The sequence below is a fragment of the Ambystoma mexicanum genome, chromosome 3q, assembly GCF_040938575.1.
Source record: "Ambystoma mexicanum isolate Mex_15411 chromosome 3q, UKY_AmexF1_1, whole genome shotgun sequence".
Lineage (NCBI taxonomy): Eukaryota > Metazoa > Chordata > Amphibia > Caudata > Ambystomatidae > Ambystoma > Ambystoma mexicanum.
The window spans coordinates 1,237,164,170-1,237,181,379 of NC_090926.1; the positions used below are offsets into that span (position 1 = coordinate 1,237,164,170).

A 17,210-nucleotide genomic window follows, 5' to 3' on the forward strand; every position below is an offset into this window, starting at 1 on the left:
TCCGCAAAAATACTCATCAGGAAAAAATTGGAATTCTAAACAGGGAAATGGTGGATACACCACCCCGTATCCCCAAAGGTGTGAATGCCGTGGCAAAGGGAGAGGCTGGATCGCAACTCCCAGAGGCTCCCAGGCTTCAGGCTCAAAATGACCCGAAGATTCAAGTCACCTCCCATGCCTCTCCGGTCAGGGGACGGCTAACAACGTTTCTTCAGGCATGGGTGGAGATGACTACAGACGAGTGGTTTCTAAAGACTGTGGCCCACGGGTACTGTATAGAGTTCAGCCGGTCCCCAACATTCAGACCTCCATGAGCAAGACGGCTGACACCAGACCATCTTTGCATTCTTCTGCAGGAAGTAGAAGCACTACAGGAGAAAGGAGCCATATAAATCGTACCTCTGGCATAGGTAAAAGCAGTATTTATTCAGTGTACTTCCTTGTACACAAAGGATCTGACCATGCGCACTGTTCTAGATCTGTGCCCAGCGAACAAGTTTGTAAAGCCACATGTTCTACATGGTCACACTGCAGGAAGTAATCCCACTGCTAAAACAGGGGATTACATGGCAACACTAGACATGAAAGATGCATACTTTCATATTTCAATCTTGCCAGCGCACAGAAAATGCCTCAGATTTATGATACAGGACAAGCATTCAGTTCAAAGAACTACCCTTCGGCATAGCATCTGCACCAAGGGTATTTTACAAAAGGTACTAGCGGTGGCAGCAGCACAACTGCGCAGGCAATCTATCCTTACCTCGACGACTGACTCATAACGGGGGACTCTTACGAAACATGTCTGTCAGATACCCAAAAGACGATGGATCTTTTATTCAGTCTGGGATTCTCTATCAAAAAGGAGAAATCCAGCCTAGACCCCAGTCGGGGTCCCCAGTTCCTAGGGGCTCTAATTCGAACAAAGGAAGGCCTCGTCTTCCATGCCAATGAGGGCCCAAAACATGTTTCAGATCCCTCAGTATGTAGCCAGTCGAGAGGTGACTGTACGCAAGGCTGTGCAACTGCTAGGAATGATGGCGTCATGTATCTACTTGGCTCCTCACGCGCGCCTGCGTCCAATGCAAGAGTGGCTCAACAGCCAGTGGCGTCAGGCCAGCGCACGGTGGCGCGATCTAGTGGTCGTCTCGCCGGCCCTCGTTCTCTCGCTGCAGTGGTGGTCGAGGGAGAACCTCTTGAAAGGGAAATCCTTTACCACCCTGCAGTGGAAGCCACTCTAACCAGACAAGTCTCTTACAGGGTGGGGAGCTCACCTGCTTCAACAGACGGCGCACATTTTGGTCATCAGACACAGCATCCAACCACATAAACCTGTTGGCTGTGTTCAAAGCACTAAAAGCTTTCCAGACAACTGGAGGGGAAGACGATCCTGATACTCACAGACCGCACCACGGCCATGTACTATCTGAACAAACAAGGGGACACCCATTCTCCAGGGCTGTCCAAACTGTCCCAGAACATTGGGAAGTGGGCTCTAAAACGCAAGATGTTCCTACTATCACAACATGTTCCAGGGGAACTCCATCTTCTGGCAGACGTATTCAGCAGAGACTTTCTCCAGCATTGGATCTTTCATGGATTCACATGCTTTGAATATTCCCCGTCGTCAGGCTGGGAATCCCCGGTACATTGTATAGACCCTTTCCCGTAGGAAAACTTTTTCGACGCTTATGCGTCCTATCCACCTCGTTTTGTATCATGCGTGCCCGTGCCGTCAGGACGTCATGATATAAATACAGGCCCCGCCCCCGCGCTCCCTCAGATTTCAACCGTCTTTCAAAGCAGTGGGATCCTCGTGGTTACTACTAGTGAAAACTAGGTTGTTTTTTTTTATTTTTTTGTCTGTTTCGCGTAAGCGAAGTTCAAATTCTGGAGAATTATGTCTGGAAAGGCGTTATTTCGCCCATGTGCAACCTGTGGCCTCAAAAAGGTTTAGAAGGAGACGGCCACATGGACTGTATCTACTGTCTCCACCCGCACCACACGGCGGAGACATGTGAGATATGCCAGGGTTTCTCCCAAAAAACCCTTAAGGACCGTAAAAGAAGGCTGGTCGACTGGCTTAATGACGGAGCGGGTGCCTACCCGGCTTCGGAAGTTGGCTCCACGGCCTCCAGGAGCAAGTCGGAGCCTCCATCGAAGAAGGTGCGGCCAGCAGAAATTCGCGCTGAGGACAAGCATAAGGGGAAACATGCTGGATCCTCCTCGTCACATAAAAAGCCCTCCTCCTCCTCATCTAAGACGGAGAGGCTAGCGCTGTCTAAATCCTCCTCAGGGGACCGTCCCAGGTCTTCCGTGAGTCGAGAAGCTTCAGCCGGGAAGTCGGCATCGAAATCGACGACGAAGTCTAAGGGCTCGACGACGACGACTTCCTCGTCGACCTCGGTGTCATTGACGATGCCTATTACCGTTCAAGCAGCAGCGGTTGGGATTCCTTCGTCGACGGAGACTCAGTCTATGGCTTGGCTGCCTGAGGTCTATGACCCGATCCCCCCTGAGGTCTTACTGCAGCCAGACACGGCCTGCTCGGCGGAAGGGGAAGGGGAAGGTGATATGGTTCTGCAGCCATCGGATTTAGGCTTACGGCCTTCCACGTCGACGACGACGGCGAGTGCGAGCGGGGGTATGGTACCTATATCATCCACGTTACTGAACCCCCAGACAGTTTTGTCTCTGGATGTGCTTAATACTCTTCAGAAGCTACTACAGCGGCTGGATACCCAGTTCCCTCAACCTGGGACGTCATCGTCACTTTTGTCTGTACCTTCCGTCGACGAGCAAACTTGTACGGCTCGCTCGTCGACGAAACACCCATCGGCTCCCCAGGCGGTGAAAGATCGTCCTCGAGCTCAGGAGGAGGGTGAGTTGTCGGAGTCCGACTCTATACGTGATGACTCGGGGTCAGACATCTCCCTGTCACCGTCGAGGGACCCGACATGGAATTCGGATGTAGAATTGGAGTCTACGAGGAGCCAGACACAGCCATCTCCCCCTGATGATGTGGGAGCCTTCCATGCAATGATGGGGAAAGCGTGTTCCGAATTCGGCTTGATTCCTGAGGAGCAGAGGAAAGACTGTTTCCTTTTTGACCATATGGGTCAAAGGAGAAAATCGGTATTTGCCATCCCAATCCTTGACCACGTGTGGCAAGAAGGTCTCAAGACGATGCGCCATCCGTTCTCGGAACCAGCCATAAAGGGACGGATCGAGAAAAAGTTTAAAGCTCCGGAGTCCACTCCAAAATGTCTAACATCACAGCCTCTGTCTGACTCGGTGGTGTCGGCGGCAGCGGCTAGGAAGGCCAGGGTCCAGCAAAAATGTTCAACGCCACCGGAAAGCGAGGCTAGGAGGCAGGACGCATTTGGAAAGAAGGTGCTCTCGGTCGGAGCGACGACAGTAAGAGCAGCCAATTCCTTAGCGATCGTGTCACGATATGATAGGGAAATGTGGCACAAATTAGCCCCTATCCTAGAACACCTGCCAGATGAACACCGGAAAGCAGCTATGTTACTGGTGCGGGACGGCGAAGAGGCCTCGAACCACGCTATTAATATCGCAGTTGACCTAGCAGAGTCTGGTTTCAAACAAATCAACCATGGAGTAGTGCTTCGTCGACAAGCGTGGCTCAAATGTACTACTTTCCGTCCTGAAGTACAGTACAAAGTCCTGGACATGCCATGCGAAGGGGAGCACCTGTTTGGCGAAAAGGTTGAAGAAGCGCTGAAAGGGATGAAAGAAGACACGGATACTGCTAGGTCCCTCGGCGCCCTTCAAACGGGTAGAAATTTTCGCTCTTTTCGCCCCTTCAGAGGTGCTTCTGGAAACTCCCGCTTTGGAGCCTCGAGGGACCGTGGATTTAACAGGCCCTCGTACTCTTCACAAGGGTTCAGACGAGCGTCCCAGTCGGCACGTGGAAGCAGGGACTATCAAGCCTCCAGGCGTCGAGGCTCAGGTCCGTCGTCAACGAAGAACAAGCAAACCAGCAACCAATGACGGCCTTTGGAACGTCCTGGGGGGTCGAGTCTCTCATCACTTCGACCGATGGAAATGCATCACCAAAGATCGATGGGTCCTAGACACGATTCGCATGGGTCATGCGCTGCAATTCAAAGACAAGCCTCCGCGTCTTCCTCCTTTATTCTCGACACAGCCCCACCTCCAAATCCTACGACAAGAGGCGGCGCTTATGTTGCGAAAAGGGGCGGTGGAGAGAGTTCCTGTGGCACAGGAAGGCCAAGGAGTTTATTCCAGGTTCTTTGTGGTCAAAAAGCCAAATGGCAAATGGAGGCCCATTCTCGACCTGAGGGTACTCAACAAGTGGCTAAAGAGCCAAAAATTCAAAATGCTAAAACTCCAAGAGGTTATCAGATCGGTGCAACCCATGGACTATCTATCATCACTAGACCTTCAGGATGCTTATTTTCACATCCCAATACGCCCACGACACAGGAAATATTTAAGATTCGTCGTCGGGAGAAAGCATTTTCAGTTCAAGGTCCTCCCGTTCGGGCTCAAGTCCTCCCCCAGGACGTTCACCAAGTGCTTGGCCCCTATAGCGGCCCATTTAAGGAAGGATGGTCATCATGTCTATCCATATCTAGACGACTGGCTAGTCAGAGGGTCATCCAAAGAACAAACACGAGACGGTCTACGAGCCACAATGTCCATCTTACAGGAACTGGGCTTCGCAATAAACTTCAACAAGTCCTCAGTAGAGCCTTCGAGGACCTTGGTCTTTCTAGGAGCGGAGTTTCATACACACACAAGCCTGGTGAAACCATCCAGCGAAAGAATTCAGAAACTTCAAAACAAGGCGTCGGAATGGAGAGGCGGTACCAAAGTCTCTGTGCGCAAGTACATGTCCCTGCTAGGGACCATGTCGTCCTGCATTCCGTTAATAAACAACTGCCGTCTGTTTATGAGGCCTTGCCAGGAATTTCTAGCGGACCGTTGGGCGCAGAGCAGAGGTCGCTGGTCCGACAGACTGGTCGTCGACGAACAACTAGTTCAAGCACTCGGCTGGTGGAAAGTGTCTACTCATCTAACGAAAGGGATGCCTCTACTGGAACCAGAGTTCCAAAAGACGGTGGTGACGGATGCATCGCTGAGCGGATGGGGAGCTCATCTGGATATGTTACAGGTTCAAGGCCAGTGGTCTTTGCAGGAGTCCTCCCTGCATATCAACCTGCTAGAACTGAGAGCAGTGCGATGGGCTCTGAAGTCTTTTCTTCCGCAACTGAGGGACTCGGTGGTGCGTGTCATGACGGACAACACCACTACGATGTTCTACTTGAGGAAACAAGGAGGGACACGTTCCAGGTCCCTATCGACGGAGGCACAGAAAATCTGGCATTGGGCCCTGCAACACAACATGCAAATCTTAGCGTTTCACCTACCAGGAGTGAAAAACGTGGAAGCCGATGCCCTCAGCAGAGAAATGAACGAAGTTCACGAATGGGTGCTGAACGACCAACAACTTCAACAAGTATTCAAGGAATGGGGACACCCTTCCATAGACCTGTTTGCAACGAAGAACAACAAGAAATGCCATCAGTACGCAAGCAGATGGCCTCAGCAGGGCTCACTGGGGGATGCGTTCTCATTCCCATGGACGAACAAATTCCTGTACGCATTCCCTCCTTTTCCCCTTGTCCGGAGGACGTTGCAATGGATCCTCAGGTATCCATGTCGGGTAATTCTGGTGGCCCCATACTGGGCCAGACAGGTGTGGTTTTCAGACCTACTACACTTAGCGGCGGCGGAACCGATGAGATTCCAGAAGACCCCCGACCTTCTGTCTCGACAGGAGGGTGTCGTTTGGCATCACGACCCGGACAGCCTCAAGTTGACGGCCTGGCTCCTGACTTCGCCGAATTTGGTCGGCTAACGATTCCGGAGGACTGTCGACGTATCCTGCAAGCGGCAAGAGCACCTTCCACAAACGCCTCATACGCGTACAAATGGAAAAGGTTCTGTCAATGGTGTAAGGATCAACCAGGTTTGGCCCCGCAATCGATTAGGCCGGAACAGCTCCTTCCATACTTGCTGTTATTAGCTCAAAAGGGCCTGTCGGTGTCGTCAATAAAAGTACACCTAGCAGCCATTTCCAGGTTTACTCGTCGACGGCACTCGGCACCATTGTTCAGCGACCGCCTGATTAAGCACTTCCTTAAAGGCCTCTTTCGGAGTTTTCCCTCCAGAGAAGAAATTTCCACCGGAGTGGAGCCTCAATCTGGTCTTAACGTCTCTTATGAAGCCTCCTTTTGAGCCAATGTCATCATCGTCTCTAAAGTTTCTGTCGTGGAAATTGGCCTTCCTGGTGGCCATCACTTCAGCCCGACGTATTTCAGAAGTTCAGGCTCTAATGGTAGACCCACCATACTTGCGATTTTTCAAGACCAAGGTAGTCCTAGCCACTAACCCACAGTTCATACCAAAAGCTCCTTCGGTGTTCCATAAACACTCCTCTATTGTGTTACCTAGGTTTTTTCCGGAGCCATGCTCGGGAGCGGAGCGCATGCTACACACATTGGATGTAAAAAGGGCTCTCAAATTTTATCTTCATCGTACGCAACCATTCAGAGAAACGAGACAGCTGTTCGTGGCATATGGTTTGGGTGCTAGAGGAAAAGCCATTTCAAAGCAAGGACTATCAAGATGGGTGTCATCTACTATTTCGTACTGCCATTCCAGGGCAGGGAAGCCTCTTCTACGATGGCCGAGAGCTCATTCAACTAGAGCAGCGGCATCGTCGACGGCACTGTGGGCCGGAGTCCCTCTAGGGGACATCTGCATGGCGGCTACCTGGGCGACTACACACACCTTTACCCGCCATTACTACCTGTCGCAGCAACATGCCGAAGACACCCGGATGGGACAGGCGGTGCTTCGACACCTATTCCAGTAAGGTAAGCCCCGGCTGCGGGGTTGCATCCTGTGGAATTTATGACTGTATGTGGTCCGTTTTTTCCTATGTTAACTATTACTGATGTATACATGATCATAGGGAACGGCCTTTACGAAGAAAGTATATGGGTTTGCATGCACGCCTCCTCTTGGGGGTAGTACTGCTATGTAATCTATTCAAAGCATGTGAATCCATGAAAGATCCAATGCTGGAGAAGGGAATAGTTTCTTACCTGTAACTCCATTTCTCCAGCATTGGTATCTTTCATGGATTCACATGCGCCCACCTGCCTCCCCTGATCATGCAAACCGGTTCCCCCACTACTTTGGGGGCCGAAATCTGAGGGAGCGCGGGGGCGGGGCCTGTATTTATATCATGACGTCCTGACGGCACGGGCACGCATGATACAAAACGAGGTGGATAGGACGCATAAGCGTCGAAAAAGTTTTCCTACGGGAAAGGGTCTATACAATGTACCGGGGATTCCCAGCCTGACGACGGGGAATATTCAAAGCATGTGAATCCATGAAAGATACCAATGCTGGAGAAATGGAGTTACAGGTAAGAAACTATTCCCTTCCGTTGCCCAGGGATTACGAATGGCCATTACATGAAGACATTGTCTCCGTTTTTGCAGAATGGGGCTTCCCAGAGATAGATCTGTTTGCAACTCGGGAGAACGCTCAATGCTAAGATTACGCCTTCAGGTACCCCCCAGAACCGCTCCAAGGAGAACAGACTCTTGGTAATATGGTCAGGGAGATTTGTCTACGCTTTTTCCTCCCCGACTCCCCCTTCTCAACAAGATTGTGCACAAGATGTACCAGGAACCAGTCACGTTGATACTTGTGGGCCCGCCAACCCTGGTTTGCTCATGGAGATGTCCCTATCAAACTGCCTTGCCCGTACAACATGTCGCAAGACAGAGGGGAGACACTTCACCCATGCCTGCAGACATTGAACTTAGCGGCCTGGCTCCTGAGGTCATAGTTTGGACACCTGCAACTCCCTCAGACGTATGGACATTCTCAGGGAGGCAAGAAAGCCGAACACCAGATGCTGCTATTCCAGTAAATGGAAACGGTTTGTCATCTGGTGCATCTCAAAGAGCATTAACCCGATGAACTGCTCTCTCACGCACATTGTGTTATACCCAACTCATTTACTTGACTCAGGCTTCGTCTTTAACCTCATAAAGGTACACCTTGCTGCACTTTCATACACTACATCACAACAGAACGTGTCATGGTGGAAGATACAAGTTATTAAAGCTTTCATGGAGGGAGTGAAAAGAATTCACCCTCCCATTTCTAACCCAGCTCACAGATGGGACCTAAACGTGGTGTTGACTAGGCTTATGGGGGCTCCTCGCCCTTAAGACTGCTTTTTTTTTTTTATTTCATTTTGTTTTTTAAATAGCTATTAACTCCATCAGGGGGGTAAGTGAACTACAAGTGCTCTCGATCTCTTCGTAACAGTTCACATAGACGAGTAAGTTCTGCGCACTCACCCTAGATTTGCACCTAAATTCATTTCAAAGTTCCATGTGAACCAGTCAATAGAACTACCAACGTGCTTTCAAAATCCTTCAAGCCAGGGTGAAAGAACCCTGCACACACTGGATGTACGCAGAGCTGTCATGTTCTAAGAACTCGACCACTTAGAAAGACTAATCAGTTTTTCATTTCGGTGGCAGTAGGAAGAGGAGACAAATCCACTATCTCTAGATGGATTGTCAAATGCATTACACTCCGCTACAATCTTGCTAAGAGAGAACTTCCCTTCAAGCCTAGAGCACATTCTACTTGAGGCACTGGGGCGTCCATAGCATTCATTGCAAATGTTCCCCTTGAATCTCTTTGCAAAGCGGCAACCTGGTGTTCTGTACAAACCTTTACAAAACACTATTGCCATTCTCGGTCTGATTCTCAGGTGGGACAGGCAGTACTAAGACATCTTTTCACTACTGTTCCTTCTCACAACCCACCACCAACTCCGGGTACCGCTCGCTAGTCTATGCACAGCATGTGATTCTGAGCAAATTAACAAGCGTCAGAAGACATGCATTACTTTCCGTAAAAGCATTTCTGATAGTTGTATCTGCTTAGATTGACATGCGCCCACCTTTCCTCCCCGCTCGGATGGAAGGAACATGGACATCTTGCCACTTTCTCTCTTTTCTGTACTCTCTCACGATGGTCACAAGGTTCCCTCTTGGTAGAAAAAATACAATCGGAGGGACCTCGATGCGTGAGGGATTTTGGGTACACTACACGTCACTTAGGGATAGTGTTACAGGCACGCCGATGTCGACGTCCCATTTCGATTCTCGAAAGGCGAGATGCAATACTCTGCGGTTACCACTGGATGTCGAACCATATGCACAGCATGTGAATCTAAGCAGATACAATCAAATGCTTTTACAGTAAGTAATGCATATCATTATTCTGTTTGTCTAAGTGTGTTCCTTGACCTGATTACAACAGTAATTGTTTTTTTTATTTAGGGTATTCCTGGAAGCCCTGAGCCAGAAAGCGCCCTCCCTGAGGAGAGCCTGCCCACCGTGCCCCCAGCCTCTGAAGGTGAGTCGCCCTGCTGAAGAAGCTGGTCTTTGCCTGGGGATAAAGGTACTGGGGCCTAAAATGGACCTTCTAACCTCTTTGGCACTATATAGTGGGTGTTCCTGTGGCAGTGCCAGATATTTGATGTGGCTATGATGGTGTCTTTTTACCACAGGATTCTCACTTTGTTTATTTTTGTTAATGTAATTTTTTCAAATAGAAATTGACTGGTCACATCTTAAACCACAAATAAACAAATATTCTTTAAATCAGCATACCTTACAATATTCTAAGGGAAAGCTTGTCTTAAATCCTAAAAGCAAATACTATTCATTAAACCAATATTATTCCAAAATCGTAACTTTTAACTGTTATTGTTTCTTGCCCTGCCCACAATCTGTCCCAAAATTAAACACCCTCACTACTTTAAATGGCTGGTGGCAGTGCTTTATTTTTCATACCATTGTGCTTTTCTACTGCAGGCTTAATCCTTAGCTGCAGTACAGCAACCATGGGTGACCCTTTTTGTCAAAAAGGCCCCGGTCGTCTTTTTTTCACCATTTTCTGTTTGAGGTTTTTTGGGGTTTTACTCTGGGTTGCGCCAGGTTTGAGCCCTTTGTTCGTATTGCCTTTGGCGGGTGTTGGCCCTGAAACCCGCATCTGGCTCCAGTGTGTCTGGAAAGGCAGGTTGTGAGGAAGGTTCCTGAAACTCCCCTGTTCTTTGTCTCGCGGAGTGCCTGAATGCAACCAGTCCTGATTGTGATGGACAGCCTAGGCTGTGCATGAATGGGAGAAACCTGCTTAAAAGGCGAGGGTTTTGGGACTAGAGGTAGTCGACCACTGGGAGAAATACCCGCCGAAGAAACCATTTACGAAGCTTGCTGCATGCCCCTGCGCCTTTGAATGGCCCGTGAGGCCCTCCTGCTGTGATGAAACTCCATTTTCAATTCAACAGAGAAGCACTGGAAGGGATGACTTCTTCCCTTGGGTTAGTAGGACCAACTAACCCCGAAGCGAACTCCACTGGGCCATCTTCCCTGACTGGCTGTGCTACTTCGCTGCTGTAAGAACAGAGTGCCAGGGGTTGAGAAATCTGTAGTCTAGTGCAACGTCTGCAATCTGGCCAGAAGCTCCAGGAGTCTCCGAAGGTCCCTCCAGAAGCAGGACGACCAGAGCTCTAGTCCCCTCACCAGAGTGCAGGACCCAATGAGTGAAGGAAGCCCAACCGGTATCCGAGATGGTGCGGTTTACTAAGCGCTGAAACTGAGGTGCTGGTCAACCGAGAGCCCGTAGCTGCCGACGACCTAAAGTGCTGCCGCAGGAGCCCTCCTGATGTCTTGCCTCTTGTCCACACAACTGAGGATCAGGAACCTCAGGTCTGCATCACTGCAACAGGACAGAATCCAGCTGGACCACTTTTCTAACCAGAGGTACTGTCTAGACTTGGGGTACTTACCTCATTGTCTTTTTAGCTGTTTTTTTCTCATTTGGGAATCGCATTGGCTTACCTTTTCAGAGTTGATCCCAACTCTCGTTCCACAGGCGTAACAGCTTGTGACGCCACAAGTGATTTCTACAAACTCTCGAACCTCTGCTCTATAGACTTTTTCAAATTGACTTCGGCTGTTCTGGCTCCTTGCAGAATCTTGATATTGCTGTCCCTCTTAGGTGGTAACTAGACTGTTATTGCTGGGAAAGGCTTGTCTAAATTTCATTGGAAGATTTAGTTGTCCTCACATATACTGAGAATCTGTTCCTTCATTAAACCAACTGCCATGTATAACTAGTGTGGTGCATAAATGCCATTACTTGTCCTTCAAGTCACCTCACGGTGTAGGAATTGTGTAGGAAGCATATGCAGAGATTATCCACTAACTTGTTCAGAGTCTTAAAAGTGTATTTAAAGTATATTTACATTGTTACACAAATTGCCTTTTTAAAGAATGCTTATTTAAAACTGGATGTTAATTAACTATAACCGCAACCTTGAGTGTAAGTGTTACTTGTATTGACAAATGTCATTGGTACAGCTCTACAGCTCACATTTACCACTCTTGATGGACCTGGCTGCTTAGTCGCACTACCAACTTGTGTAGTACAGACCTATACCAAAAGGTGGGTTAGCTAATACCAAGCAGGTAAGTGTTGTAGTCTCGCACAGTGTGACTGCATCAGTTCTTACCTAACGTATAAATCGGCCAAGATGAATGTTTGGTAAAGAAGTACCATCACATTATATATAAAAAGAATTATAAAAGCCAACTCAGTACTTAAGGATACAACCCAAAGTATTACAGCACTTTACATAACATCCATGCCCTCCATTATCTTGTGACCGGTAGCCGAGCTTTTGAGAAGACGTATCTCTGTTAAAGCCTTTGACTCTGTATTTCAAACTTTAATTTGGAACAAGCTAAGAAATTGGGGTATTGAATCATCCCTATTACATCTCCTCATGGCTCTATATTCAGATACAGTGGTTGCTGTAAGTATAAATTCAGGGGTGACCACACAGCAAATGCCTACTAACCTTGGATTTAAGCAAGGGTATATTTTGGCCCCCCTTTATGTAATTTGACGCTGATATGGGCCTTGATAACAGCTTAGCTTGTAACTTCCTGCCTTGAATTGGAAATACTGTGGTATCTTGGTTAGGGTATGACTATGCCATTTTGTTGGATTATACTCCGATTGACTTGCAAAACTCATTGGCTGCGTTGGCTACTTATGCTGAAGATAATTATCTTAGTGTGAACTGTTAGGGAGAATTTTCTTTCTCCAGCATGGGGTCTGGCATGGATTCACATGTCCATGAATATTCCCTGTCGGCAGGCTGGGAATCTTCGGTAAAGAACAAATCAGTTTGTTTCACTTCTAAACTATCTTTCTCCTAACAATGAATCTCTAGTCTCTACTTCCCTCTACCAAAGCCCCTCCTTTGGCAGCCGTCTTCAGATTATTACCGCACGTTCAAGTGTTGGGAGTCCCCGTGCTATAGCTCTCGAACCTTTACTGCGTTTGAGATTTTGTTTTAGGTCCCCCCACCCCCCTAAGAGTTTTACTCTATTATTTTCGGTCAATCGAGCCTAAAGCTCTGCCAATTAACAGGGACCCGTTTTTGGATTCTTCAGCACCCCTCACGGGGGGATTTTCATAGTTTCTTCTTGGAGGATTCCAGAAGCTTCTTTGAGGCCTACCCCGCGTGGACATGGCGGAGGATAAGGACTTGGTGCCACTCTTCAAGGTTTGCCCCGGCTGCAACCTACGGAATGTCTTTTCAGTCGATGGACGTTTCCTGTGCATCTACTACCTACATTCGGACCAGTCGCATGTGGAGGACAACTGCATGGCTTGTCGGTAGATGGTGCCTCCACGTGTGGCTGCAGGCCAAGGCCCCCTCCTCTGGGTGAGTGCCAACAGCATGCCTCCCCTGCCCAGGAGAAAGCTGAGCTAAGACCTTTGAGGGCGCCCCTCCTGTGGGGGATCAACATAAGGCCAAGCACCGCGAGTCCACTACCTGTGGGTGCGCCGTTGCGACTGGCTCATCAGCGGCTAGGGCGACTTCAGCATCTCCAGCACCTTCGTCCACGAGCCAACACTCAAGTTCTTCGAAGAAGAGGAAGTCGGTCCATCCGGGTAAGCTTTTGGAAAAGACCCAGCCAGGCCAGATGGAGAAGGGCAAGGGGAAGCGGGGCTCCGACCCTCCCCCTAAGGCTGCCGACTCGGCCAGGGCCACGAAGGTCCAGGTGTATCAGAAGAAGGCCCACGCCTCTCTTGCTGCTGGGATGTGTTCGCAGGGCACGGCTCCTAAGGCGAGGGTGTCCCTGCCTGCCTATAGGGAGGCCTCATTCCAGCCCATCGAAAAGAATCTGGATAAGGTGATGCCCATCATTTCACCAAAACAGTCTCCCCTGGTCGCAGAGAGGGTTGTGGGGGGCACAGCAGTCCTCCAGAGGGCATACCCTGTGCTCAGAAATCTGAACAAGGATGCCTCTTGCGCCAATGGCCCCGCCTGCGACTACGAGGCCATTGGAGGAACCACCACCACCCAAGCGAAGATTTCACCATCACTCCACCTTTTCACCCCTCACCTTCCTCTCCCCCATCGAGGGATGACGCAGAACCGGAGACAGCAACGACGGGTACGGACGACTGTGGCGGCCTGGGGGAATCTCCAGTCTCCGCCAGCCAGATCTTCACTGCCCGACGAGATTGGCCCGTTCCACGCCATGATCTCCAGGGCCTCAGAGCTGTTCCAGCTCGTCACAGAGCAGAAGAAAGAGGGTTTCTTTTACCAGCACCAGGAGGCGAAGAGGAAGACTGTACTTTCGATCCCGTTGTTGGAAGACATTTGGGATGAGGGTTTGTCCCTCATGAAGAACCCTTCATCCGCTCCGGCGAAGAGGGATCGCTACGAGAAGTACAGAGTGCCGGACTCTGCAACAAAGTGTTTACTGTCCCAGACTCTCTGGTTTCGGTGGCGGCCAAGAAGTCTTCGGGCTCATCCTCGTCGGTGGCCTCCTGCCCTCTGGATGGTGAGAGGAAGAAGTTGGATGCCATGGGGCGAAGAGTGATCTCGTCAGCAGCAACGACCATCAAGGCCGCTAACGCCCTCTCCATTGTGTTGTATTACGACTGGGAACTTTGGTTCAAGATGGGCCCCCCTCCTGGATTTCCTTCCCGACAAGCGGGCTGATTCCTTGGAGATTCTGTAGGAAGGCGAGGTGGCTTCGGACCACGCCATTAGTGGCCACGGACATTGCCGACACAGGATTCCACCAGATGGGCAACAGCATTTGCATTCGTCGGTAAGGCTGGCTGGGGCCCACAAATTTCCGCCAGGATGTTCAGTTGAATATGTTGGACATGCCCTTCGACTGGGACAATTTGTTTGGAAAGACTGGGCGAGTCTCTCCAGGCCATCAAAGTGCACACTCAGACGGCTCGTGCCCTGGGTACGCTTCAGCAGCGGCAGCCGTCCTTTCGGACTTCTGGGGGGAAATCCCAAAGTTTCTCTAAAGGATTCGGAGGAGGTGTCTCGTCCTACTGTCGGCCCCTTCCCCCGCTCATCGGCCCAGGAGTCCTACAGGGGCCGTGCCAAGTCTGGAGGTGGACATAGTCCTCGCCAAGGCAGCGCTTCAACGTCGCAACAAGGTTGAACCGGCTGTGGAGTCGGGCCCCCACCTGTGCACCCTGGTGGGAGGCCAGCTGGCGAACTTCGTCAGCGTGTGGAAGACCATCTCCACCGACCATTGGGTGCTGGACGCTCTCGCCCACTGACACACCCTAGACTTCCAACGATACCACCAGTGGCCCGTTAGGAAAACCACGTCCCTCCGCTGCTGGAGGTACGGGCCATGTTAAGATAGGGGGCAATAGAGCTTGTCCTGAAGAATCTCCGGGGCTCCGGAGTGTACTCTCGTTACTTCCTCGTCAGAAAGAAGACTGGCGGTTGGAGGCCTATTCTGGACCTCTGACATCTGAACAAGTACATATAGTCCCAAAAGTTTCAGATGGTGACCCTTCAGCACATCCTAGGACACCTGGAAGAGGGGGATTTTCTGTCACTGGGCTTGGAAGATGCCTTTTTTCACATCCCCATACACAAGGGACACCGCGTACCTACGCTTCGTGGTTCAAGGACATTACTAGTTCAAGGCCCTTCCCTTCGGATAGAAGTCAAGTGTTCAAGTGCCTGGCATCGGTGGCGGCGCAGCTACGTCTGAGGGATCCACGTGTACCCGTACCTGGACAACTGTCTCATCCATGCCAACTCAAAAGACATTGGTGTCGACCACACGAAGACCGTCCAACTCCTAGCGGATTTGGGGTTCTCGATAAACTTTGAAAAGTCCTGCTCGACTCCATCGCAGGATAGTGTTTCTGGGACCCCGACTCCAGTGTTGTGCCTGGCGTCTCGGTCGGAGGAGAGGATCACAGCCATGTTAGGCAAAGTACAATTGATGTCGGCCGTGAGGGTCGCAAGGAGCCCTGAAGGTCGCATGGGTTAAGTTCATCAAGTCCCTACTCAGCATGATGTCGTCATGCATATACCTCATTCGGCTGTGAAGGCTACAGATGCGGCCGCTGCAGGAGTTCCTCGACGCCCGCTGCATACAAGTGGCGGGGAGCTTCGAGGACAAGATCACTCGACGGGAGTTTCCGTCGAGTGATACAGTGGTGGGGAGTGCGCGCACATCTGTCCACAGGTGCCCATTTCCAGTCCCCACCCCATCAGGAGACAGTCACGACAGATGCCTACCTGGAAGGAGGGGGAGCACAATTCTGGAAGTCTTTGTACAAGAGGCCTGTGGCTGCGGAGGAGAAGTTGTTGCACATCAACGTGTTGGAGCTCAGGGCAGTGTTTTGTGCCCTCAAGTCCTTCCGTTCCTGAAGGGCAAAGTGGTACGGGTCTTCAGAGACAACACCACCATGATCTACATCCAGAAGCAAAGGGGAGGGTGGAACCAGATCCCTGGTGCTCTCCAAACAGGCGCAGGACCTTTGGCACTGGACCGTGGCCCAGGGGATCTTCCTCGTCTTGTTTCATCTAGCAGGAGTGAAGAACCCCATTGCCCACTCACTCAGCAGGGAGCTGCGCTCTTGCCACGAGTGGGAACTTCGACAGGATCAAGTGGATCACATGTTCCGCAGATGGAGCAATCCCCAGATCGATCTGTTTGCGACGTACCAAGTGCCGGAGGTTCACCAGCAGCTTTCCCCAGCCGGGGAGCATGGGAGATGCATTCTCTTCCCCTGCGATGGCCTGTTTCTGTATGTGTTCCCTCTGTTGCTTCTTCGACTAGTCCATCAACTTGGATGGTCCTGGTGCAGGATGATCCTTGTCGCACCGGCGTGGCCGAGACAGACATGGTACCCGGACCTTCTGGACATGTCAGCGTCCCCTCCAGTGAAGTTTCCGACAGACGCAGATCTTCTTGCCAGGGAAGGAGGCGCGATTCTGCACCATGACCCGGGATCGCTGAACCTGAAGGCCTGGCTCCTGCAGCACTAGAGTTTGGGGGCTACGATCTCCCAACGGATTGTAAGGAGGTGCTCGCCAAGGCCAGAGCTTCATCTACTCTCAAATGCTACAGCACAAGTGCAAGAGGTTCGCTGTTTGGTGCTGTACTCAGAAGATCGACCCTCTACGAGTCACTGCTCCGCAGGTGCCCCTGTATTTGTTGTCGTTGGCCAAGGCAGGACTGGCCCATGCTTTTATCAAAGTTCATCTGGCAGCTATTTCCCGATACACCAGATCTCCTGGGCGATTATACTTATGGTCGCATCGTTTGGTCAAGGAGTTCATCAAAGGACTATTTTGCTTGCGGTAAGGCCCCGGCGTGGGATCTCAATGTGGTGCTTACTAGGCTCATGGGTCCCCCGTTTGAGCCTGTGTATTTGGCGTCACTGAAGTTTATGTTGTGGAAAACAGCTCTTGTTGTGGCCATCACATCCGCACAACGAGTGGGAGAGATCCAGGCCCTCTCTTGTAAACCACCTTATTTGACATCCCACGAGACGAGGATGGTGCTGCGGACGCACCCCTCCTTCATGACCAAGGTGCCCTCGGACTTTCATCTAAACGAGGCCTTGGTGTTACCTGTATTCTTACCGATGCCTTTGTCGCCGGCTGAGTGGAATTAGCACTCGCTGAATGTGGCTAGAGCGCTGAAGTTCTATGTGGACCGCACAAAGTTTTCGGAAGATGTCGCAGCTTT

At 50.6% G+C, this 17,210-nt stretch overlaps 1 protein-coding gene across 1 annotated transcript in view; it reads left to right on the forward strand.

Annotated features, from left to right (window-relative positions):
• Positions 1 to 17,210, forward strand: part of RAD23A (RAD23 homolog A, nucleotide excision repair protein) — a 245,568-nt gene that overhangs the window by 180,050 nt on the left and 48,308 nt on the right. The window contains exon 6 of the mRNA XM_069604181.1: positions 9,435 to 9,510. Coding sequence (XP_069460282.1) covers positions 9,435 to 9,510 — 76 coding nt within the window. The remainder of the gene's footprint in view (positions 1 to 9,434; positions 9,511 to 17,210) is intronic.